Source organism: Mastigoproctus giganteus, chromosome 5 (genome assembly GCF_048544385.1).
Source record: "Mastigoproctus giganteus isolate SK-2022 chromosome 5, ASM4854438v1, whole genome shotgun sequence".
Taxonomy (NCBI): domain Eukaryota; kingdom Metazoa; phylum Arthropoda; class Arachnida; order Uropygi; family Thelyphonidae; genus Mastigoproctus; species Mastigoproctus giganteus.
In genome coordinates this window covers 64824820-64851059 of record NC_143579.1, presented here as the reverse complement: position 1 = coordinate 64851059, position 26240 = coordinate 64824820, and the positions used below count along the sequence as shown (strand labels likewise).

General features: G+C 36.8%; 1 protein-coding gene across 7 annotated transcripts in view; it reads left to right on the top strand.

Annotated features, from left to right (window-relative positions):
* LOC150085455 (uncharacterized) overlaps nt 1-26240 on the top strand; it is a 1845429-nt gene that overhangs the window by 1001360 nt on the left and 817829 nt on the right. For all 7 annotated transcript variants that reach the window (XM_090374043.1, XM_090374041.1, XM_090374042.1 and 4 more), the window contains 2 exons: nt 1773-1923; nt 23556-23725. In XM_090374043.1, the coding sequence (XP_090230169.1) occupies nt 1773-1923; nt 23556-23725 (321 nt within the window). The remainder of the gene's footprint in view (nt 1-1772; nt 1924-23555; nt 23726-26240) is intronic.

Here is a 26240-nt window from a genome sequence, read left to right as displayed (position 1 = left end):
ACATCAACTTCAACATGATTTTTGTGAGGTAACTAACTGGAATAAAAAAAAAAAAAAACTTGTGAATATTGAAGTAAGCACTTCAGTATTCACGAGATTGATGTATCTTAAAATTTTATTAAATATTTTAACATAAAGGTTATTATTATATTCATATCCCTCTTAAGTCATATGAAATTAATAATATAGTTTAATAAGGTGACGTTTTGGGTATCTTACCAATACCTGTCATCAGACCATGCTGTGGAGAGAACAGAAAGGGCTACAAATTTGAATATTTTAGAATATTACAGTTACAATTACCAATACAGTTACAATTACCAATAGTACAATTTGCAAATGATTCTAAAGTATTAAGTTTTGAATTGCTGTTACAATAGAAAACAGGAAATCTAAGGTAATACAAAGAGATTAAATTCATACCTGTCAACAGCCTCCTCTTGCCGATGCTGCCAGAAACTTTGTGCATACAGGCTACCAGCAGTTAATTTATAGCAGAGGGATTAATTCCATTAACTAATAGGATAGTGTCATGTTTTTATCCTGGATCTGGGGTTCTTGTATAGTAGAAGCCAGGGGTGACCTTTGCTCCCATACTCTGAACATCAGTGTTCATGTGCAGGCCTGTTCAGGATTTACCAATACCAATCATCAGACCATGCTGCTGGTGCCAAGTTTTATCCTGGATCCGAGATTCTTGTGTAATGGAAGCCTAGGGTGACCTTTGCTCCCATACTCTGGACATCAGAGTTGGTGTGTAGGCTGGCAAGGGATTAGGAAATCCCTAATTACTGTCTCTAACCCTTTTGCAAATGACAGGTCAAGATTAACGGATTATTTTAATGATGTTTCAAAGAATAGCTTTGAGTGAAAATAACAGAATTAATATCTAACAAGACTAAGCTGATGACATAGAGACATCAACACTATTAATCAACCGATGAATGTTAAAATAATCTGTAAAATGTGTTTTTCATAAATTTTATTGTTATCTAAATAACATAAACATTAATTTTTACGATCTAATTGAAATATCCGCTGGGCAGATAAAATTCTTTTTCGGGCCGGATCAACGCCGCAAGATGTAGTTTTGGACCCCTGATCTAAAAAATGCAGTTTAAACTGCCTGATATTTCATTTGAAGGAGTGGAACATACTAGATACTAGCTTGAAAATGTTCACATACAGAAAAAGATACTAGCTTGAAAACGTTCACATACAGATACTTTAATTAAAAGTTTGAAAGCAGTGTTTCTTCACAATGGGAATACACATCTGTTAATTTCTCTTGCACATCCATATCTTATCCATGTTTTATTGTATTTTAATGCTTTTATTTTATTTTATATTTTATCTCTGTTTTAGTATTTATGTAGATATTATTTATTTATTTTAATAAATTTATTTTAAGTCAGTTTGTTGGTCATTGCTAGAAATTGTGATTCTCGTACCCTTGTTTCTCTCATCTCAGATCAAATACACTTGGCAGCAATATTGTTTGTTTACAGGGTACTTTCAAGATGACAGTGTAATCATTCACCATGTGAATGTGTGAAAGAGGGATTAAAATGTTTCAGCTATGGCCATAAGGCTTAGTGTAACTGCCTCATGCCTGTAGCTGTTGCATTACTAAATCCAATAGCAATAATTTTCACGATAAGTCTGTTTCCTTTCTAAAATTCACATATAATATTTTCATTGGATTAGAATTTCTGACTTTTTATTAAACAATAAATAAGTATTTTTGATATACATATTGTTCTCTTCAATAGGCATTCAAAAACAGTTTCTCTAAACATAATCAAGAATACGACAATATATGCCATTTGGGTGAAGCACTTATTAGCAAGTGTGATGTAAATAAAGACTTTATTAAGAAACAACTAGATGAGCTGAAGAAATGTTGGGATAAGGTGAATAAAGGTAAGGTCTCTTAAGATTGACAGTAACTTGACTCTAGTCTGTTTTCCAAAGAGAAAACAGAATTATAAGATTGTGTGTGGTCAGTGCTGAAGAAGCTGCATGATGTATGTTCTCAAATTTAAAATTGATTAAACTGTATCTTCAATTGACATTGTCATAGAAAAGATTGGTTGACGTTTCATTCATTTCAGCTGAAAATTATATTGCAACAAAACTTAATCATTGACCTTGAAACTTGTGTGAAATATGAAAGATTCACTTTTGAAGTGACTGTGTGATAATTTTTTAAATTACTATGGCAGGGATGTCCAGTTTCATTCGCTGAAGGGTGGCTTTATAAAAAAATCTATTTTTCTCTTATAACAAAGCTATTTGCCTTACAATGATTAGATCTCTGAAGGGCAAGTACACAAATACAAATTAGACCCATAAGGTTCAGAATTTATTAAATTTATATTGTAATGTTATTAGATAGTATGAATCAGAGCTGTAATACTCAATACGTTCTACGTTGATATTAATATTTGTAAAATAATAAGAGGAGTTTACCTCAATATAGTATGTAGAACACTTCCGTATGATACTCTCCAGAAATTAAAATGAAAAAATCGAAAACTTACATTAGAATAAAAAATAAATAATTAAAAATCAATTTAACACAATTAAAAATCAATTAAAATTGATTTTTAAAATCAATTTTAAAATTTCAAATGCCATTAAAAAGAATCTAACGAAAATGTTCAAAACAATTTTCCTTCCTAATGAAGGGTGAAAAGAATCTAACGAAAATTCAAAACAATTTTCCTAAGGAATGAAAATCATTTTGAATATTATTTTTTAGATTCTTATTGATTTTTAATTGTGTTAAATTGATTTGAATGGTGTTAAATTGGTTTTTAATTATTTATATTTTACTCTAATGTAAGTTTTCGATTTTTTCATTTTAATTTCTGGAGAGTATCATACGGAAGTGTTCTACATACTATATTGAGGTAAACTCCTCTTATTATTTTACAAATTGTAATGTTATATGTGAAAATAAAAATTTAATGAATTTGTTTCTGAAAAAGTTCTTTATTAGATTTTGCATCTTAACAGTTGAAATATTATATACAATATTTAGTAAGCACTTTTTTGGATAAGATTCACTGCCTTTTTAGGGTTAAGGAAACCATTAACACTTTTAGGAAATGGAAAATGTTCTCAAAGGCTGCACAGAACCAACTGGTGGAACACACGTGGTCCACTTTCCTTCAGTTGGACTATAGTCCAAGTGCAATAAACTCCATGTTTTGGTGTATTGTATGTTTAGTTCAATAGTGAAATAAAAACTTATGTTGCAAACAATGTTTTACTGCATTGGTTTTCTTTCTGATAGTAAATACTGTAAGGTAAAAATATTTTTTTGCTGGAGCTACTTTAAAAAATTTCCAGAGGCACAAATTGTCTTGCACTGGCCCCAGGTGTGGTGACTTTTTCTTTTTTTTTTTTTTGCTCTCTTTAATAATGAAATTAAAATAGAATTTTATACCTAAACATTTATATATTATTTTTATTTCATTTTGACCACAGATAAAAACTTTTTTTTCAGTATGATATCATTTCTCAGTGTGTGGATTGTTAAAAGTCCTATGGAAATATGAAGATGAATACTCTGATCTCTTCATCCCAGTGTGGACAGGATTTCCATGCCATGTTACTGGTTTTCCATGATACTATTTCCAAGTTCCACAATACTATTGCTAGGATCCGATATACAATTTCCATACAATTACTGTGCACTCAGACCTGTGTGCTGCAAGGAAAATATATTCGGTGATTGAAGGGTCTAACTCTATAACTTTGGCTCTTTCTTTGGTCAAGATAGAAAGTATGTAATTAATCCACTCAGAATTAGTTGGCCACTGGATTCACCCTTTTTTTTTTTGTTTTTAATCCAAGAAAGTTGGCTAGTATCTCTCCAAATCTGTAGATTGAACCAGGATAAAAACTTATCATGCATTTCAGTTGTTCTGTGGTGAAGTTATCAACATTTAGACATCTGAGTTCTTCGACCTGACATTTAATTAGAAGAAAGTGGGTTGCAATTATGCTAGTTCCACATAAATCATTAAATTTATCTTTGCCATTTGGGATTTCCTCAGCACATTAGTTTGACAATGCCAAGTGATTAGCATGGGAGTGCAGTCGTACATTTATGTTTGAACCCATGTGACAACTAAATACAATTATACATTGTATGTATTGTAAAAATGATTAGTTGTAAACTATTCTAATCTGTGCTTATGCCAGAATATAAACAGAACAGAGTTATATCTGGCATATATCGATAGATATGATATCAAATTATCAAACATCAAATTATATGTGATTCATTGATGATACATTAATTATTGGAAAACCTAATGACATCAATTTAATATTCTATAAGCTTAATCTCTTTCATCACAGACCTAATTGTACCATGAACCCATGGGATCACAGCATTAATTTTCTCAATCCCACCATTATTGGACTAACTGTACTTTAAAAACCAACACTTTCAGGAAGCACACAAGAAAATATTTACATTTTCATTCATATCTTGTTAAAAAACATTATTTAATATATTTAACTATAAAATGCTTTTCTATATACTTCAGATAGTAATGATTTAAACAAAGAATTCAAGATATATACATGTAAAAGCCTACATTAATTGAATATAAATATTCAAGCCACCTATAAAAGCAAAAATAATATTTACCGTATATGATTACCCTTCCTCAACCATGTTTATACCAGTTGAAAGAGGCTTTATGTAATACAGATATTGTTCTCACATTCACTTTGTATGGAATGGTTGTTTCTATATTAAAATACAATAATTATGAGGGCTGGTCTGACACTATAGAACACAGTCTTTTATGTGCAAATTAAACAGTATTTGTATATTACCAAATATATTAAGAAGGACTGCCAATGCAAAGAAACTGGTAGTATGTCCAAAATTTTCAAAAAGAAAGTATACCCAAAATCTCTCTCAGGCTTCTAGATCCTATTCAGAAGAGGACAGTTAGGTTAATTAATGACTCATCTTTTACAGTCTCTCTCCACTCGCTGTCTCAGAGATGTACTGTTTCTGCTGAATGCTTTTTCAACAGATACTTCCATGGGCACTGTTCTTCTGAATTGGCTTCTATAATTCCCACTCTCTCTTTCAAAACAGTTAGAACATGTTGACAACCTTACCTACCATACCTTCTCCAATCCCCGGGGCTCACATTTGGTGAGTATGGGCTTGACACACCCAGGGTCCTGAGCTGGACAACATCATTCTTCTCTTTCTTGGTGATTTCCTTCTACTCTCTCTCTCTCTCTCTCTCTCTCTCTCTCTCTCTCTCTCTCTCTCTCTCAGGGTAACTAAATTTTTTTTTCTCTGGTGCAGCATAAGCCTCAGGCTTCCTTGCCCCATATGGCTAAGATAATAATAATAATAATACTCTCCTGGAATGGACAAGATATATCTAATCCTAGAGATATAGCTAATGCTTTGGGTAATACTTTTGCTGAAATCTCAGCAGCTTCGGCTTACACTAATCATTCCAACCAATTAAAAGCAATAGAGAACAGCATTCTATTAGCTTCCAAACTGCCCTCATTCTACCCTATAACAAACCTCTATAATATTCCGAACTTTTGCATACCATTAAAACACTTTGTGTCGGAAAACTGCTAGCTTGGGGGGAGACAAAGACGAATAGATTAACAGTAGCCACTGGCAGAGGTGAAAGAGATTCTTGCTTCTATTGGAATGAGCAGAAGCCTGAAAAACAAGATGCAGGATATTTCAGAGACTGCTGGGAGTCATTGCAGTACAAGTAAACACATGGGTTGTGTTAGGGTAGCTAAGAATAGAAATAGGTGCATGTATACTTGCGTGTACACCAATGCTAGGAGTTTAGTAAATAAATTTCATGAATTTGAGGTATTGCTCAAAACATCAAAGGCAGATATTGTTGGGATATCAGAGACGTGGTATCACACAGATATAAGGAATGCAGAACTAGAATTTGGGGAGTACAACGTCTACAGAAAGGATAGACTGGATAGGAAGGGAGGAGCGGTTATGCTATTAGTTAAGAAATACATAAAATCCAAGGAAGTGAAGCCAGTGGACATCGCTGGACAGTGCAGTGTCGGGTCAGTTTGGTGTGACATAAGCATTGGGAGATCAAAATTGAGAGTAGGAGTGTGCTATAGGCCTAATGACTCTGATGAGTATAATAAGAAACTGTACAGGGAAATAGAGTGGGCCAGTAAATCAGAGAGTCTTATAATGGGAGATTTTAATTTCCCAGATATTGACTGGAATTTGGGGGCTGGTCACTCACCCACTAGCAAGGCTTTTGTGGATTTATTGGATGATTGTTTTCTACATTAGCGTGTTCGGGAGGCAACTAGAGGGAGGAATACTCTTGATTTGATTATCAGCAGTGAATATGCATTAAGAATCTGCAGATAAATGAACCACTAGGTGGCAGTGATCACAGTGTGCTGAAGTGGGATTTACTCAAAGAGGTAACTACCATTAGGGGTAAAGGGAAGAGTTATTGCTTTCGTAAAGGCGACTACGATGGTCTGAGACAGTATTTAAATTCTATACAGTGGGACCAACTGATGATGTTACCAACAGCAAATTCAAAATGGGAAGCATTAAAAGAACTTATCATAGAAGCTACTAGGATTTACATACCAACTAAGAAATATTGTTCAAAGTTTAGGCCTAAATGGATGTCACACAAACTAATGAGACATATGGCAGAGAAGAAAATTGCATGGGATACATACAAATTAACACGTGACACAGAAGTCTATGATAGATACAAGTTGATCTGTAACCAAGTTACAAAGGAGGTTAGGCAGGCGAAGGCAGAGTACGAGAAATCTTTGGCAAGGGATGCAAAGAAAAACAGCAAAGAGTTCTTTACTTATGTAAACTCTAGAAGGAAGGGGATGAATCAGATTGGTCCACTTGATATCGATGGGTCAACTGTTGATGATCCTGCTCAGGTAGCTAACAAACTAAATGAATATTTTGCATTGACATTTACACATGAGGAGTTATTTAGCGAGGGGAATGCCAGAGGTGTATTCAACTCTAGCAGTAAGCTAGAGAATCTTGTAATAACTGAGAGTAAAGTGGAGGAGAAATTGTTGAAGATAAACACAAGAAAGGCACCCGGGGTGGATGGGATCTATCCAGTTATATTAAAGGAGGCAGCAGAGGAAGTAAGCAAACCCTTAGCCATAATTATGAGAGCTTCCTTGGACTCAGGGGAGGTATCCACAGACTGGAGATGTGCAAATGTGACCCCAATTCACAAAGGAGGATCAAAGGCTGACAAGTAATTATAGACCTGTGAGTTTAACTTCTGTTCCAGGAAAATTAATGGAGGCACTAGTTAAAGAAGCACTGCAGGATCATTTAGACAAGACTTCAGTTATAGCTTGGACACAGCATGGTTTTGTTAAGGGGAAGTCTTGCCTGACCAATTTGATTGGATACTATGATGCAGTCACAAAGGAACTGGATGCAGGGAATAACTTTGATATTATATACTTGGATCTTAGAAAGGCTTTTGATACTGTTGCACATGGAAGACTGCTGCACAAATTGGAGCAGTGTGACATTGGAGGCAAATTGCTGCTGTGGATAAAGGGGTGGCTGAGGGGGAGAAGACAGAGTGGTAATCAATGGACACTGCTTGTCGTGGACTAATGTTATTAGTGGAGTCCCTCAGGGCTCAGTGTTGGGTCCATTATTGTTTTCTGTATTTATAAATGATATTGATGATGGTATATCAAGCTTAATGTCGAAGTTTGCAGACGATACAAATGTAGGCAGGGTTGTCAAGGACACTACTGACACTATGCTGCTGCAACAGGATCTTGAAAGGTTGAGCAGATGGGCTGAGAGGTGGCAAATGAAGTTTAACATTGACAAATGTAAAGTACTACACATGGGAAACAGCAACCCCAGAGCAACGTATCAACTCTGTGGTACTACACTGACAATGGTAGAGAATGAAAGGGACCTGGGGGTGGTTGTGCAGGCAGATATGAAGTTCTCTGAGCAGTGCAGACGGGCTGCAAGAGTAGCTCATTGTGTATTGTCAATGATATATAGGAATTTTTCTAGCAGGGATAAGGAGGTGATTATTCCATTGTATAAGGCAATGGTCAGGCCACACCTAGAGTACTGTATACAGGTCTGGAGGCCTCATTTCAAGAAGGATGTAGAGCTGCTGGAACTAGTACAGAGAAGGGCAACAAGATTAGTGAATGGAACAAAGGGGTGCTCTTACGAAGAAAGGCTTAAGTTTTGCAAATTACAGTGTCTGGAGACTAGGCACCAGCAAGGTGATCTGATAGAGGTGTATAAAGCCTTGAATGGTTTGAGCATGCTCAATGCTGATGGGATTCTTCCTCTTGCTCAGAATAATCACCTGAGAGGGCATAAATTCAAATTAAGAAAACAGAGATGTAGGATAGACGTGAGGAAATTTGCCTTTAGCCAGCAGGTGGTTGGTCGGTGGAATAGACTTCCATCCCTTGTCGTGGAAGTTGATAGCCTAAATAAGTTTAAGGCTCAGCTAGACAGGTATTTCGAACGAACAGAGGGGTGAAGTGGAAGTGGTTTTTTTTTTTTTTTTTTTTTTTTTGGCTGATGCTGCATAAGCTTGCTTTCTTGCATCAAATGCCTCTGCTAATGCTAACAGCTCATAATGGTGCCGTCGTACCAGATGGGATCTGTTACGTCATGCTGAACATCTTGATGACAAAACTTTGTACCTCCTGGTTGTTTACAACCGTATTTTTTTAGAAAATGTTTATCCAGCTTCTTGGAACTACTCTATTGTTTTGGCATTCCTGAAGCCTGGAAAAATCCATCCAGCCCCCATAGATATAGACCAATATCTTTGTCAAGCTGCCTCAGCAAAATCCTTGAAAAAATTGTCCACAGTAGACTTGTCTGGATCATTGAGTCGCAACATCTAATGAGCCATAGTCAATATGGCTTTCGACAAAACAGGTCATGCTTTGATTTCATGATCAAGGCTGAACTTGCTATTCGCAATGCCTTCATTAAAAACGAACATCTAGTAATGGTTTTCATAGACAAATATGGCTTTTGACACCACCTGCGACATGGCATACTTAGTGACCTTTACTTTCTTGATCTACGGGGCAACCTTCCTATATTTGTGAAAAATTTCGTACATACTAGATCTTTTCAAGTTCAATACCAAAATGCCCTTTCAGAAACCTTCATTCAGAAAGGTGTTCCACAGGGATCAGTGTGGAGTGTCACTCTTTTTGCTCTTAGAATATGTCTATCTTCCTATAGTTTATATATTGAAGCTCATGAGCCCCCCCCTCTTTGCCTCCGCAGGAAAACACTACTTCCTAAGTATGCAGCCCAAATGCAAAGTTGCTGTCAACATTCTATTGAGCCATACCTCTTTTATCTACCACTGCGAAACATCTATGGAAATAAACCCAGTAAAATAAAACTGGCAGGCTTACGCCTTATTGAATTAATGCAGAGTCGGAATGTTCCTATTGGAGCAGTGTGACATTGGAGGCAAATTGCTGCTGTGGATAAAGGGGTGGCTGAGGGGGATTAATGAAATACTCCAAACTGCCTTGGACTCGCCCTCCTCAGTTATCTTTAGATACTTATCTTCACAAATGGGAAAAGAATCATCTATGTGAAACAACTCCATGCAAGCCATATTCAGAAATACACTTTTTTGCCAATATATACTGATGGCTCCAAATTACATTCAGCCGTTGGAGCAGCGGCATTATTTCCCTCTACTATCATTTCAGCTGCCCTTCCACCTGAGTATAGCAGCTTCTCTGCAGAACTTCCATGCAATAAAATTAGCTTTAGACAACCTGAATCTCTACTCATTTCTAAAATACTTTGTATACATGGACGCTGTCAGCTCAATTACAGCAATGCAAAACTCCTCTTACAAGGTTCACCCTGTTGTTAAATCAAATCAGAAGACTCCTATTATAAATTGAAGAATAACATCAATCAGCACATACGGGGATAAAGGGGAACAAACTTGCTGATCAAACTGCTAAAAATTCATCAACTTTTGATTTAACCTCCATTCTGGTTCCACCTTCTGACTACATCACATCATACAAACAGCATGTCTCACGCAGTGGAACGAGCTATGGCACACCCAAACCAATAATATACTCTACCAGTTGAAACACGATCCAAGGCGTTGGATCGTGTTTCAACTGGTAGAGTATACACTAGCACCAAAATATTGCGAAGAGAAGAAATGGTACTTGCACAGGCACAAATCGGACATACATATCTGACCCACCTCCACCTGCTCAGAGGTGAAGATCCTCCTCAGTGTCCATACTGTTCACAAAATTTAGCAGTCAAACCTATTCTGATTGACTGCCCTCACTATCAACAGGACAGAACATCCATCCTGTATTCCCTGAGAAATCTACAAGAATAATGACATTACAACATATTATTGGAAATGATGCAAATATCAACGATATTTTCTGTTATCTGAAAGTAATTGGACTATATAATAAATTCTAAAATATCTCTGTAAACACAACCAAATGGTTATGTAAACACAACCAAATGGCTAAATTTAACCAAATGTTAAATTTTGTTTTTTGCATTTTCCTGTGAATAGGGGCATTATAGCCACAGCAGCTTATGCACTGTTAAACCCCTATAACACACACACACGGGTTCCTCCTCCTCTTCCGACCTGTGACACTTACCTCTGCCAATGGGTAAAAAATATTTGGCAAACATCAAATGTCAGACAACTTCATGCAGTTCACACTCAAAGATATATTGATTTTTTCCCAATGTATACAGTTGGGTCTAAATCCAATTCAAATGTTGGAGCAGCTGCAATGTTTCTGAATACCACTATTTCAGCATCCCTTCTATCTGAATTCAGTGTATTCTCAGCTGAATTATATGCATTTAAACTAGCTTTAGAAAATCTTTGGTCTGAATGGTCTTTAAAATCTGTTATTTACACGATTCTCTCAGCTCAACAACGGCATTATGTTCCTCTGACAAGGTTCATCCTGTTCTTGAGGAAATTACTTATTTCAGTAAATTCAAGAATGTCATCAATTGGTCACCATCTGTTGGATTCTGGCACATTCTGGTATTTTGGGCAATGAACTAGCTGAGAAAACTGAAAAAATCCAACTGCCTTAGATTTAACAAATATCCTTGCTCCAGAATCGGACTATGCACCTATCATAAATGCTGCACGCCTATCAAAATGGAAAGAACTATGGCACTCTCAAAATAATAATAAACTCTTTCAATTTAAACAAGGTCTGAAAATTTGGCGCTCCAGTGTCCGTACATCAAGATGAGAAGTAGTAGTCCTTTCACGGGGAAGAATAGGTCATACCCATCTGACCCGACTTCATTTACTCATAGAAAACTCACAATCCACCACTATGTCCACGTTGTTCTTTTAATCTGACTTTTAAGCATATTCTCTTTGACTGCCCCTACCATAAATAAAACAGAACTTCAACCTTTCTCTCACTGGTTAATCTTCGCAAAGTATTAACGTTTGAGAATTTGATTGGACAAAAAGCAAATCTTTCTGAATTTTTTAATTTCCTCAAGAAAACTAGAGTTTTTAATCTTTTTTGATTACAGATTTTTCTGACCGTACAAGAATATCTGATTTCTTTATATAATAAATGAATAGGTGCATTATAGCTAAAACAGCTTATGTGCAATTAAACCCCCACAACAGCAATGAGAACTTAATAATAGATAATTAAAAAGAAATTTAAAGATATTAAAAAGAAATATAAAAGATAATTAAAAAGAAATATAAAAGATAATTAAAAATAATTATATTAACAGACTGAATTCATTTATTATATGCTATTTCTAGGCTGATAGTTTATCAATTTGCATTGTTTGTAAAATGTTAACCCACATTCTTTATTAAGCTTAACTGCTTGGTACAATAACCACTCAAAATGACTTATACTATGCTCGCTCTGTCATGACACATGGCATATGTATGGATGTAAAAAAGAGAATTGTTAAAAATAAAAATGTTACCTCAGTTAGAATGAAAAAAATGGTACTGTTTTTATGGTAGACAGACCATTACACCTGCTTATGTGGTTTCCATATGTAATATATACATTTAATTTTATTGGTAGTCTTGATAAGTTGTCTTTAATCAGTTTTAAGTCCAGTAAGGATTTATATATGTAAGTGATAATTAAACTAAATGTTATAAGGCTGATTATAGCACAAGTAATGGCCCCGAGTGACAAGTGTTAGTGTCTAAGCGATTTTTTTTTCTGAGCGATAAATTGTGATTTTCCCAGCAATCTTGTTCTGTTTAATTTCTAGTGCTTTTCAAATTTTCAGTTTATTATAAGTGGTTCTGTACTTTGCAGATATTGAGTAAGAACCCAGAAAGGGAAATCATCTTTCTTTTTCTTAGTATATATATATTAATTTTCACTAATAAACTAATTTTTCCAGCTGTTTGGTCACTAGGTGTCACCGCTCCTGCCTCCATGTGGCGGGGCCGGTCACCTGGGAGGAAAGGTATCCTCCAGGGCAAAAAGGAACAACCATGGATATAAATGACTGTCCATCATTAGAGCCTTCAAACTCAAGGCTAGAGACATCACCTGATAATGAATTAAACCAATCAAAAAGGCTTCATAGAGAAGCACAATGCCATGACTTGCCAAATTTTTTGGTAATTCACTCCCTATCCACCCAGCCTGTGGGAAAGTTATCGCCATTTATAATCCAAAGATATTTGGAATCCATCGCTGGATTACCAAAAATGGTGAAACAACTGTAATCGGGAGACCTCCTGATCGAAACATCTTCCTCCAAACATTCTGAATGGCTGCTAAAAACAAAGATGTTTGGCGGAATGCCCATATCTGTCACTCCCCACAACACCTTCGATTCATCTAAAGGAGTTATCACAGAGTGGAAACTACTTACAGTCAATGTGCCTCCTTAGCCAGGTGGGCAAGAACAGCAGTGTGTAGCACATGCTTCTTGATTAGACCAGGGTTTGAGCCCGTGACCACCAAATACAGAGGATGTGGTAAGGTCAGGGAATGGCCACTGCAGATCCCCAGAGCAATATGGTCTTAGTTGCTGATGCTCCTAAAAACAAAATAACAACAACTTGCAGTCTCTGAGGAAGAACTAGTTCAAGAGCTTATCAGTAAAAAAGTGATCAGTGCCAAATGAATTATGATAAAACAAGATGGAAATCTTGTTCCTACTAGTCCATCATCTTAACATTTAGCACTCCAGAATTGCCATCTACAGTAGAAGCTGGCTATTTAAATTGCCGAATTCGCCCTTACATCCCAAACCCGATTCGATGTTTTAAATGCCAGAAATATGGACACTCTCAGCAGGCATACAGAAGGGATGCCATCTGTCCAATTATTATTATCCATATGGTGCAAGGAAGCCTGAGGCTTATGCTGCACCAGTCAAAAGAAAATTTCCCCGAATTACCCTGAGAGAGAGAGAAGGGAATCACCAAGAAAGAGAAGAATGATGATATCCAGCGCAGGACCCTGGGTGTGCCAAACCCATACTCACCAGATGTGAGCCCCTGCGGATCAAAAGACCATACACAAACAGATTGTGCAGCCTCAACTCCCATTTGCCCCAACTGCAAAGGAAGCCACCTTGATTTTTTCCAAATCATGTTAAATGTGGAAAACTGGAAAAAAAATCCAAAAATACAAAATTGAACATAAAGTCACATATCCTGAGGCATGCAGACAGATTATGTTGACCATGCCTAGTCGAACATATGCGTCTCACGCCCGGAGCTCTTAGTCAACTGCAGTTCAAACAGATGTGTCTATTCCACCCAGCACTTCTCTTGCTAACTGGGTTAAAGCTACCCTATCAACATCTGGAAAAGACAATCCTAAAACCAAAACCAGTGAAGCCAATAACACTCCAATCAGTATTCCAACTGATACTCCAATGGTCTCAAAAGATGGAAATGGTAAGATCCATCTTACCATTTCCAGAAAAATTGAAAACTCCCAAAGACTCTAAGAAAGCTGAAGTACCCACTAAAAATATGGAAGTGGATGAACACCAAAGTTATGAGGAACCCGTCCTGGAACTTCATGCCAATGACACAGTGGATACTGGACACCCCATGTTCCCAAAAAAAGACCGGTAGAAATGCTCTGTACAAAAAAAACAAAACAATCAGATGAATCTTCTTCAACTCAACCCAAATAATGGAAAACATCATACAATGGAACTGCAGAGGACGAAGAAGCCATTCAGATGACTTCTTGTGGCAGCTCGTATTGAAGTTGTTAATTCAGTTACCCTTGTTTCTATTTACTTTCCACCATCTCTGCCATTTCCTCATTCAGAACTGGACAATCTCCTCACACAACTCCCAACATCAATTTGCCTTTTCGGTGATTTTAGTGGCCACCATTCATTGTGGGGATCCACTAGAATGGATGCAAGAGGCAAATTGATTGAGAAATTTTTGAATAACAATGATCTAAATTTACTAAACTCTGGATCTCTCACATACATCCACCTACTTATAGGATCCACTTTTGTAATTGACTTGTCAATTTGCTCACCGTCAATTTTTCTAATCGTGCCATGGTCGGTGTTAACTGATCCCTTTAATAGCGATCATTTTCCGAGTATTTTCACATTACAAACAGGAGTAACTGTAAATCCAGATCAACAATCCACTCAGAAGTTTAGAAAGGTGAACTGGGATGGCTATTCTGCCCAAATATATTTAGACAGACTTTATGTTCAAAAACAACCCATTAATAATGTAACTGCATACATAACCAATCAGATTCTGACAGCATCTGATGGATCTATTCCAAAATCCAAGGCATATCACATTCACCGGAATCACTGGTGGAATGCCTTAATGCCAAAAAAGAGAAAAACTGTGCGTGGAATAATTTCCGAAGGTATCCTACCACAACTAACATAATTGCTTAAAGGTAAAGAAAGGCAAATTAGATGGATAGCAAAACGTGAGTTGTGGATTGCCTTTGCCTCAACCATCACTAAAGACACCAGCACCCGACTCATCCGGAGAAAGATACAGGCTCTAAATGGCAAATTTGCTCAGCTGCCGTCTCCAATACTTAATTGGAAAGGGAAATAAGTGTCTACTTCTGAAGAAGTTGCTAGTGCTCTAGCAGAATTGTTTGCCACAATTTCTACTTCTACTTCTTTTGCTTTCACCTTCCAAAACATCAAAGTAGCTGCAGAATGGCATAAAATCAACTTATTCACATTCCGCTCTTTCCCGTACAACCAACCTTTTACATTAACAGAACTCAAAGAATCATTAAATAAATCATCCAATCATGCCACAGGCCCAGATGGTATTCATTACATTATGCTGAAGCATTTACCTGAAAAGGACTTGCTTACTTCGTTGATCTTCTGCAATCAAATTTTCTATGAAAATGCTTATCCTTCTTCCTGGAGTCATTCTTTTATTATTGCCATACCAAAACCAGGAAAAGATCCTACCCTGGTTCAAAATTATAGGCCCATATCTCTTACAAGCTGCTTGGGTAAAATTTTTGAAAGGATGGTTCATAGTAGGCTCACCTACATCGTGGAGTCACAGAATCTCCTTCCAGATCATCAGTATGGCTTTCAAAAAAATAAATCATCTCTAGATGATTTATTTCATCTCTAGATGATTTATCTCATCAAAGCCGAATCTCATATCCACAATGCCTTTTTCAGGAAACAACATCTAGTTATGGTCAACTTAGATCTTGAAAAGGAATTTGACACTACCTGGCATCATGGTATTCTTATGGGTCTTTACCATCTGGGTTTTAGGAGCCATTTGCCTGAAATAATTAAAAATTTCCTGCAATAACGCACTTTTCAGGTCTGGTATAAAAGAATACTCTCTGATTCTCACATTCAGGAAGGAGGAGTCCCGCAGGGATCGATACTTAGTTCAACACTTTTTGCAGTTAGAGTCAGCACCATGACATGTGATATCCCAAAAACTGTTGAAACTTATATGTATACAGATGATCTTACCATTTCCTGTCAGAGTCAAAGTATCAATACCGTTGAACACCAACTCCAACTTGCCATAACCGAAATTGAATTATGGATTTTAAGGAATGGTTTTCGACTATCAGAAAATAAATGTACTGCCACCCACTTTTGCAAGCGTCGGGCTCTCCATCCTGATTCTGAATTACATATCAACAATATTCCAATCCCACTTGCTACTAACGTCAGATTTCTTGGTCTGATATTAGACAGCAAGCTTAATTTCCGAGCTCACACAATCAATTAAGAAATGTCTGTCTAAAACATATGAATGTACTTCGGTCAGTCTCGCCCATGTCTTGGGGTGCTGATTGATATACTTTACCTCACCTTTACAGAACTTTAATCCGTTCACGCTTAGATTATGGTTGTCTAGTATATGACTCTGCTAGAAGCACTACTTTACAACGTCTAAATATCATTGAGCACACTGCTCTGAAGACTGCGTTAGGTGCCTTCAAGACTTCATCGATCCAAAGTGTTTATATCAAAGTGCATGATCCTCGATTACATCTTCGGAGAAAAACATTGTTGCTCTAATACGCTGCTAAAATCTAGAGTACACCATCTCACCCCAGTTGGAAGTATCTTTATAATACTCGATGGGATTTGCTCTACAAGAGCAAACCAAATAAAAATAGACCTGCTTCACTCAGAATTAAAGAGCTTGTTCAGAATTGGAATATTGATTTAAGTGATGTCTTTCAGGACACAACTGCTCCTGTTCCGCCTTGGACATATGTTTCTGCATCTTACGATGTACATTTTCTTCAGTGGGGGACAAATGTCATACCACCTTGCAATATCAGGCAGTTGCATTCATGTCACACTTCTCTGAACTCTCATACCTGTAAAATCTATACTGACGGATCAAAAACTGTGAATACGGTAGGTGCTGGTGCAGTTTTTCCTTCATTTACTGCTACAGTCTCACTACCATTAGCCTGCAGCATCTTCACTGCTAAATTATGCGCTATCAAATTAGCACTTGGTAAAATTAATGAGCTATCCATCTCGCCTGCTATAATTTATACACTCGCTCAGTGCTGTGTCTGCCATAAGAAAGGATTTCTCATCTTCCCATCCAGTCTTGAAATACATTCATTCCCAGTTAATTTCCTGCAACGTTTCCAATCAGTCAATCAGTTTTTGCTGGATACTTGGTCATTCTGGCATTCCTGGAAATGGAAGTGCTGACTTTGCAGCTAAACATCCTCAACCCTCTCTCTCATAACACCCTCAGGTTCTGTACAGCAAATATAAGCCTATCATTCGCAAAGCATGTTACGACAACTGGTCACAGATCTGGAAAAGTAACACCAACAATAAACTTTACCAGATAAAACAAGATCCAAAGCTGTGACTCTCTAGCTTCCGATGAAACAGAAGAGTGGTAGTGGCACGACTCAGAATTGGACCCACTCATCGTACACATCATTTCCTGCTATTGGGAAAAAAACGCACCTCAGTTTTCATCATGTCAGATGCAATTTACGGTCCATCATTTTCTGGTTGGTTGTCCCTTACATTCAACCATCCATTCTAACACTTTCAAATCTCTCTCCACATTGAACATCTCTCATGATTTATCACTCCTCATAGGAAATGAAGCAAACATAGAAGAACTTTTGATGTTCCTAAAATATATTGACATATACAGGAGCATATAATTTAACATTTATAACTATATGTTGCCTGTAAATAAACAGGAACAGACACAATTTGGCCTCAGTAACCCTTGTGTCGTTAAGCTCTATATCAACAACAACAGCACAAGTAATACAGAACTTTGATACTTTTCCATATTGTTCACATATTTATTAAGAAACAGTGAAACTGAGCAAACATTAATGTAGATTGTTAAAAGGGTTACATGGTCCATATTATCCACTGGTAATAGTTTGAAATGAATCTAAAAGTTAAACACAGACAAGGTTATGATAATCTTCAAATAGGCCTCTGGGATTGGGCATATTCGTAATCATACAAATGTAATAATTGCACAATCATACACCAACCGTTATTAAAAATATAGATAGTGTTATGTTATATTAAAATAATGATGTAGATAAATGAAATAAATAGAATGATAAAATTCCACCAGATAAAACTGATAAAAAGGTATCTGTCTGTACAATAAAATATGAAATTTTAAACTGCAAAGAATTATTTACAATAAAGCAATGTAGGTAAAACACAGGGTGATAAAAGCGCTAAAACACCGTAGCTTTCAGAGGCATCCGCCTCCTTTTTCAACAGTGAGGTTTATCGTGCGGCACATCCTTAAATATCAGCAGGCTCGCGGTTCTCAGCACGTGGTTCTACAGGAGCATGGGCAATATTCTCCTCATGTGCAATGGAACCGGAAACGTGCAATGAAACGATACGTTTACAATTATTCGGAGGGGGAGAGAAGATGAGGTGCTTAGTTTCCTTAATAGCTTCTCCCCGTTTATTGAGTTTACCTCGGAGGTGGAAGTAGAGGGTACCCTCCCTTTCCTTGATGTGTTGGTACATAGGGAAGGCCCTAGGCTGAAAACTAGTGTATATAGGAAACCCATGTGCCGGGGCCAATATACACATTACAATACGGCACAAACCAACCATCATAAGAATAGTGTTATTAGGGCATTGTTGGATAGGCTGGGTCCCATTGCAGCATCCCCGAGTATAGAAAAGAAGAAATTAAACGTGTCACAGCGGATCTCAGAAAATGCGGTTACCCTCAGAAGATCATAGATAAATATATCTGAGGAGTGGAGCACGGATGAAGAGAACCGTTTACACCAGTTGCCACCGCATACATTCCTACTATCCGGGCCTAACTGAGCATATAGCTCAGGTATTGCGTGATTGCCAGACACGTTGTGTGCAGCTTCCAGGGCGGAGGTTGCACACAGTTGTGTCACAGGTCAAGGACCCCATACGAAGGGAATTTACAAGTGGGGTCGTGTATGAGATCAGGTGCCCGGATTGTGGGGAACGTTATGTTGGTGAAACAAAACGTCGGTTGAAAGATAGTCTGGGGGGCATATGAATGCGATAAAGACCGTGGATTATGGGAAGTCTGCTGTGGCAGAACATTTTTTGGAGGAGCACCATCAAATCTCCCCAGACTTAGCTGTTATCATCGATCAGGCACATAGATTTTGGAACCGCAAATGGCTTGAGAGCTTGCGGATTTGTTCCTCTGAGAGCAATACAATTAATAGAGACAGCGGAAATCCACATTCATCCCCTCTTCGAGGCAGTGGTTCTTGGATGGGATGAGCAGTTCCACCTGGCACTCTCCTGAGCCATTTCCGGTATCAGTGCACATGAGAAGAATACTGCCCATGCTCCTGTAGAACCACCTGCTGAGAACCGTGAGCCTGCTGATATTTCAGGATGTGCCATACGTGTTAAACCTTACTGTTGAAAAAGGAGGCGGATGCCTCTGAAAGCTAGGGTGTTTTAGCGCTTTTATCATTGTGTGTTTTATCTACATTGTTTTATTGTAAATTATTCTTTGCAGTTTAAAATTTCATATTTTATTGTGCAGACAGTTACCTTTTTATCAGTTTTATCCGGTGGAATTTTATCATTCTATTTATTTCATTTATCTACATCATTATTTTAATATAACATAACACTATATTTTTAATAATGGTTGGTGTATGATTGTGCAGTTATTATGAATAAGGTTATGATAATTGTTTTTGTTTTGTATAAGAAAGGAGCTGATAATTAAACAAGTTACCTGTGCAAAGAGTGAAACCTGATGTATTGGCTTTCCTGAAAGAGAGTGGTAGGACATTTCATTCACTTGTCTGTCACATAGTTATAATCAGGGATGACTTACCTTTGTCATTTGGGCTGTTTTGTCTAATATATTCCTGTATACTGTACTTGCAAAGGGGCTCACATATAGTGAGTATGCGCTTGGCACACCCAAGGTCCTGAGCTGGATATCATCATTCTTCTCTTTCTTGGAGATCCACTTCTACTTCTGACTATCTCTCTCAGGGTAATTCAGAAAAAAAATTTGGCTGGTTCAGCAAAAGCCTCAGGCTTCCTTGCATGCTAGGGCCAATAATAATAATATAGTTTTTCTTTGCATTCATTTGTTGTTAATTTTTTTTTTAGCATTCTAGAATTTATTTGTTTTATACAGAACCAACAACAAAAAAAAAAATACTGGCTGAATTTTCTTTGAGAGTGAACCTATGTTTTGCCATTTTATCCCCTTTTTTTTTTTTTTTAATAATGGTATCTACAATTGAAACTTAAGTTGGTTTGGGTCTTAAATGACCTGGCACAGATTGTTCATTTACCAACAAGAATACCAGACAATCCTAACCATACAGTCAACACGCTTCATCTTTTTCTCACAAACAGCCCTTCTAAGTACATGGTTGAAGTGAGTGGTCCTTTAGGCATCTCAGATCACAACTTGGTGATTGTCTCTTCGCCAATGGAGCCATTATCTCATGGCTATTCCCAACCTCGTATTGTTTGACATTACAAGAATGCAAAATGGGAAGACCTGCGAGATTTCTTTTCTTTTCCTTGGTTGGATTACTGTTTCAAAACTTCTGACGTCAACATTTGCTCAGATCGTGTCAGTGAAATTATTCTTGCAGCAATGGAATCCTTTATCCCACACTCCACTTTAAAATCTCGTCCTTTATCTAAACCTTGGTTTTCCAATAAATGTGCTAAGGCTGTTCAAGAGAAGAATGTTGCATATCGTAATTGGCTTGTTTCTAATTCTTCAGTTTCATTTTCTGCCTACACCAAAGCTCGCAACAATTTTAAAGCAGTTATTAATCAGTCCAAACTAGATTTTGAACAGGCTAAGAGTAGAAAACTTGCTTCTTGCCCTAATGGTAGCCGAGCATTCTGGTCTCTTGCCAAAGCTATTGGTCGCAACTTTTGCCCATCTCTGCTCCCACCTCTGTCCAAACCAGATGGTGGTTCTGTTGTCACTTCAGCCAAGGATAAAGATGACCTGCTAGCATCCCATTTTTCTTCCAACTCACATATTAATGACCTTGGTAAAACACCTCTGGTAAAATACCTCCCAATATTCCCAACAATCTCCATTCAATGCCTCCTGTGGTCTTCCATCAAAAGGATGTCAGAAGGATTTTGACAAATTTTGATGCAAAGAAAGCTCCTGGTCCTGATGGTATTTCTCCACTGGTTCTCAAAACCTGTGCTCCTGAACTTACTCCTTTTCTTTGCTGCCTTTTTTGACTTTCTTATTCCAAAAGTTTTTTTCTTCTGCTTGGAAATTAGCATATGTCCAACCAGTTCCTAAAAATGGTGACAAATCCCTCCCATCCAATTATCATCCCATTGCAATTACTTCTACTCTTTCTAAAGTAATGGAGAAATCAATTAACCGCCAACTCTTAAACTACCTAGAAACCTTCCGTCTGATCAATGATTGCCAGTATGGATTCTGTCCGTGTCGATCCACTGCTGATATTCTGGCTTATGTTACCCATTTATGGACTAATTCAATGGAAAAGTTCGGTGAAACACAAGCAGTTGCTCTTGACATCTCAAAGGCTTTCGATTGTGTTTGGCATAAAGGTCTTCTAAACAAGCTTCCGTCTTATGATTTGCCAACTATTTTTTGTAATTGGTTATCCAGTTTTCTCTCTGATCACTCACTGAAGGTGAATGTAGATGGCTCTCTGTGTTCTAACTTCTCCACTAATGTCGGTGTCACCCCAAGGTTCAGTTCTTTCCCCCACTCTTTTCCTCTTGTATATTAATGACCTTCTTCCATTGATTGGAAATCCTATTCATAGTTTTGCTGATGATAGCACATTGCATTCCACTTTCTATTTTGAGAAACCTTGCCCTGCTCAATCGGTGTCAACTTCTCGAATATCTGCTACCAATTCCTTAAATGCCGATCTCCAGGTAATTCTCCAGTGGGGAAAAGAAAACTTAGTTGATTTCAATCCTTATAAAACTCAGTCTTGTCTTATCTCGTAAAAAGGTTTCTTCTGCTGCTATGCTTATCTTTGGTGACACTTCGATTTCTAGGCAAAATGATATATCTCTTTTGGGGATTAACCTGACTTCTAAACTCTCATGGCTCAAGCACATTACAAATATTGCTTCCTCTGCATCTGAAAAACTTGGTTTTTCTCTTTCGCTCACAGCGTTACTTTTCTTCCAAACAGCTGTTCACTTTGTACAAATCGCAAATCTGCCCTACCATGGAATACTGTTCCCACATCTGGGGTGGTGCCCCCAAAACCTCTTTCAGGCTTCTTGATTCCATTCAGAAGAGGGCAATTAGGTTAATTAATGATTCATCTCTAACAGAGTCTCTCCACTCACTGTCTCATAGACATACTGTTTCTGCTGCATGCCTCTTCTACAGATATTTCCGTGGGCACTGTTCTTCAGAATTGGCTTCTATAATTCCTGCTCTCTCTTTCAAAACAGTCCGAACACTTGCCGCCGCCAGCCAACATCCATTTACTCTCCAACTTCAAACTCACAGAACCAACTTTTCATCTTCCTCATTTATTCATTCAACTGCCGTTTTCTGGAACAACCTTCCTTCATACGTGTTTCCTCAAAATTACAGTCCACAGAAGTTCACGTCCAATGTCAACAAATATCTTCTTTCATCTTCTCGACCTCCGACCCAAGCACTAAGTACTATGGTACTAAGTACTATAGGTTTTAATACCTCTCGTGTTTGGGGTTTACATAAAAAAAAAAAAAAATATATATATATATATATATATATATATATATATATATCAACTTAACTATCTTCAACTGCTTAATGCTTGTGTTCCTATTGTAATTTCTGGCATGTGGCAACTTGATAGTATCAGATTTATTCTATGGCATTCTCATGATCACCAGTTTATGTATGTCCAACTGAAACATGAACCACCATAATATAACTTCACCAATATCATTTAATTTCAATATAGGATGAACAAATTAAAAATTTGTGGGTGAAGTTCATGGTAACAATTTGTGGATAAACCAAAGTTATATGCACATTCCTTTGGAGATTGCAATTAAATTCTTTCACTTTTTTTAAATCACTTTTAAACATCTCGTACCATACTCTCTGTCAAAATATGTTTGAAGATAAATATGATAAAAATAATAGATTTTACTTCAATTTTATATTTCATCATTATAGTATAAATTAGGGAAATTAAACTAGCTTTAATGAAAAGATTTGAGTTAAATTCCCTTTTTTTAGATTATTGTCAAAATGAAATAATATAGTAATTTACAATAGATTGTTTTATTTTCTATCAGTTTTAGTTGCATACTGCTTAGAATTACAATACAATGTTTTACTTGCTTTTATTGTAATACTGCTAAGAATTACAATAAAAGCAAGTAAAACATTTTGTGAAAATGAAAATATATATGTATTTCTTAATAACTTTATTAACTTTATTATAACCTCCTCCAGAGATCTTAACCAGAAGTCAAACCCTCGATGATATTTTGCAACAGCTTGTGGAATATCAAGAAAAGATTAGAGACCTTCAGTCTACTATACAAAGACTTGAAGACAAACTAGCCTCTCATGATGCTTTAGGGGACTCTGCCAGAGATCCAAAACTTCTAGATCGATTGAAGGTTATTTTCTTTCTTTTTCTCATTCATTGCTTTAATTTTATATTATAAAATCATATCAATTTTTACTTTTAATTAAATGTTTTTATAAATAAAACTGGTTATAACTCCTGGAATGTTCTGTCCTTTGTGGCTTGGCAGTATCATTTCTGTATCATTTATTGACCATTACAACTTTTTTTAAACTATAATACAGTTAAAACATTCGAAGGAATCATTTGTTTAGCAATCAAAACATCTGTTACCTTCAGTTTCTGTATATGTTTTTTTGGGAAAGTGAATTTCTGCAAAAGTTTCCCACAACAGAAGCAAAAATAAGCCAAACAAATATTATAGAGCTGCTTTTATTGTGTGTGTAATGGATATCTAAAAAAATAAATTCTAAATTTAACTTTTGAGCTATAAATTTTAATAAAGTTAAATCTGCAAAAATTCATCCCAGCTCTGTCTGTTTTTTCTGCATTTTTATAGAAATTATATGGCAGCTTATGAGATTTTACTGTATTACTTCAGTTATAATATAATTAAAAGTTATAATATAATTATGGGTGAAAATAGTAATACTCATATATCAAAAGATCAAAAGGAATGACCACCGCATATTCTCGGAGCAATATGGCCTTAGTTGCTAATGCTCCTAAAAAAAAACAACCAAAAAAAAAAAACCTTTTCAAAAAAAGAAAGGTTGAAACTAGATCGATTCAAACAGGCTGGATATAAAAAACAGACAGAACCATACACAACTGCTAAATCTAAATAATGCAAAACATTTTTCAGTGGAACTGTAGAGGTAGTAGTAGTAGGAGTAGTAGTGGCATGTGATGCAAGAAAGCAAGTGCATGTAGCATCAGCCAAAAAAAAAAAAAAAAAACACACCATTCCCTCTAAATACCTGTCCAGTTCCTCCTTAAATTTATTCAACCTATCAACTTCCACAACGGCAGATGGAAGTTTGTTCCAGCAATTAACCACCCACTGGCTAAAGGCAAATTTCTGCACATCTATTCTACATCTGTCCTTTGTTAATTTGAATTTATGCCCCCCTTTGGTTCGTAATCTGAACAAGTGGAAGGATCCCATCAGAATTCAGTGTGCTCAACAAGGCCTTATACACGTCTACGAATACACCTCTAAAAAAAGGTCTACGAATGGTGCCTCCATAGCCAGGTGGGCAGGAGCAGCAGTGTATAGCACATGCTTCTTGATTACATCAGGGTTCGAGCCTGTGCCCACCAAATATGGAGGATGCGGAAAGGTCAGGCAATGACCACCGCATATCCCCAGAGCAATATGGCCTTAGTTGCTAATGTTCCTAACAAACAAACAAAAATGTCTACGAAGCAACAATTTCGATATTTATGATCTAATCAAACAGTACAGTCCAATAAACGTCTGCCTGCAGGAAACCATTCTAACCCCAGGTGACTCCAGTAATTAAAAACTAGTGTCTATCAGCAAGATAGAAACAATACTAACTCAACATGAGGAGGTGTAGCCATACTTGTTAACAACAAAGTTCCTACAAAACAGATCGCTCTGCAGACCGCATTAAATGCTGTAGCGGGGTGTATTCTTTTGAATTTTATCCTAACCATAGTCTCTGTGTACCTTTCCCTAAACAAAGAATTCACTGTGAAAGAACTGGAGGACCTTATAAAACAGCTTCCATCTCCTTTCATTCTGCTTGGAGATTTCAGTGGGCATCATCCTATGTGGGGATCTCCCCAGATAGATTAACGGGGAAAAATCATTGAAACAATTATTTACAACCAGAATCTCACCTCGTTAAACACTAGTGCTGACACTCATATTCACTTTCCCTCTGGAACATCTACTGCTATAGATTTATCAATATGTTCCACAAAAATGTTCCCAGTCATTCAGTGGTTAGTTTCAAATAACCCACTGAACAGTGACCATTATCTGTTTATTTGCAAACTGCAAACACACAGAACCTCGCATATAGCCAGCCGCATAAAATGGAAATTTAACAAAGCAGATTGGAACAAGTTCACCGATGCAGCTTCCTTTGATGATCAAATCATTAAAAGCCAGCATATAGATGATGTTACTGACCACATTACTACATAGATAACAGCTGCAGTCTCTGCTATACCCAAAACCAGAGTTGGTCCTCACAGACATGCCAGTATCTGGTGGAATGATTCATGTCCTGATGCCAAAAAAGAAAAGAATAAAGTTTGAAATCTGTTTGGAATACAGCCACAACAGAACACCTTCTTAAACTTATTTCATTTTAGGCAATAAAGCAAATGTCTCAAGCATTTTTACCTTTCTCAAAAAGATTAATGTATACCACCTCCTTTAACTAGTTAAAAACTAACTTCCTGGTACTATTTTTTGCAATTATCTCTACCATATGTATGGCACACTATGGCCATAGTTGCCGATGTGCCTAATAAATCCCTAAACCAAACAACAACAAATACAGGTCCTTAATTTGATCTCGGCTGGACTATGGAGCACCTGTTTGACTCTGAGTGCATTGGCCTGTCAT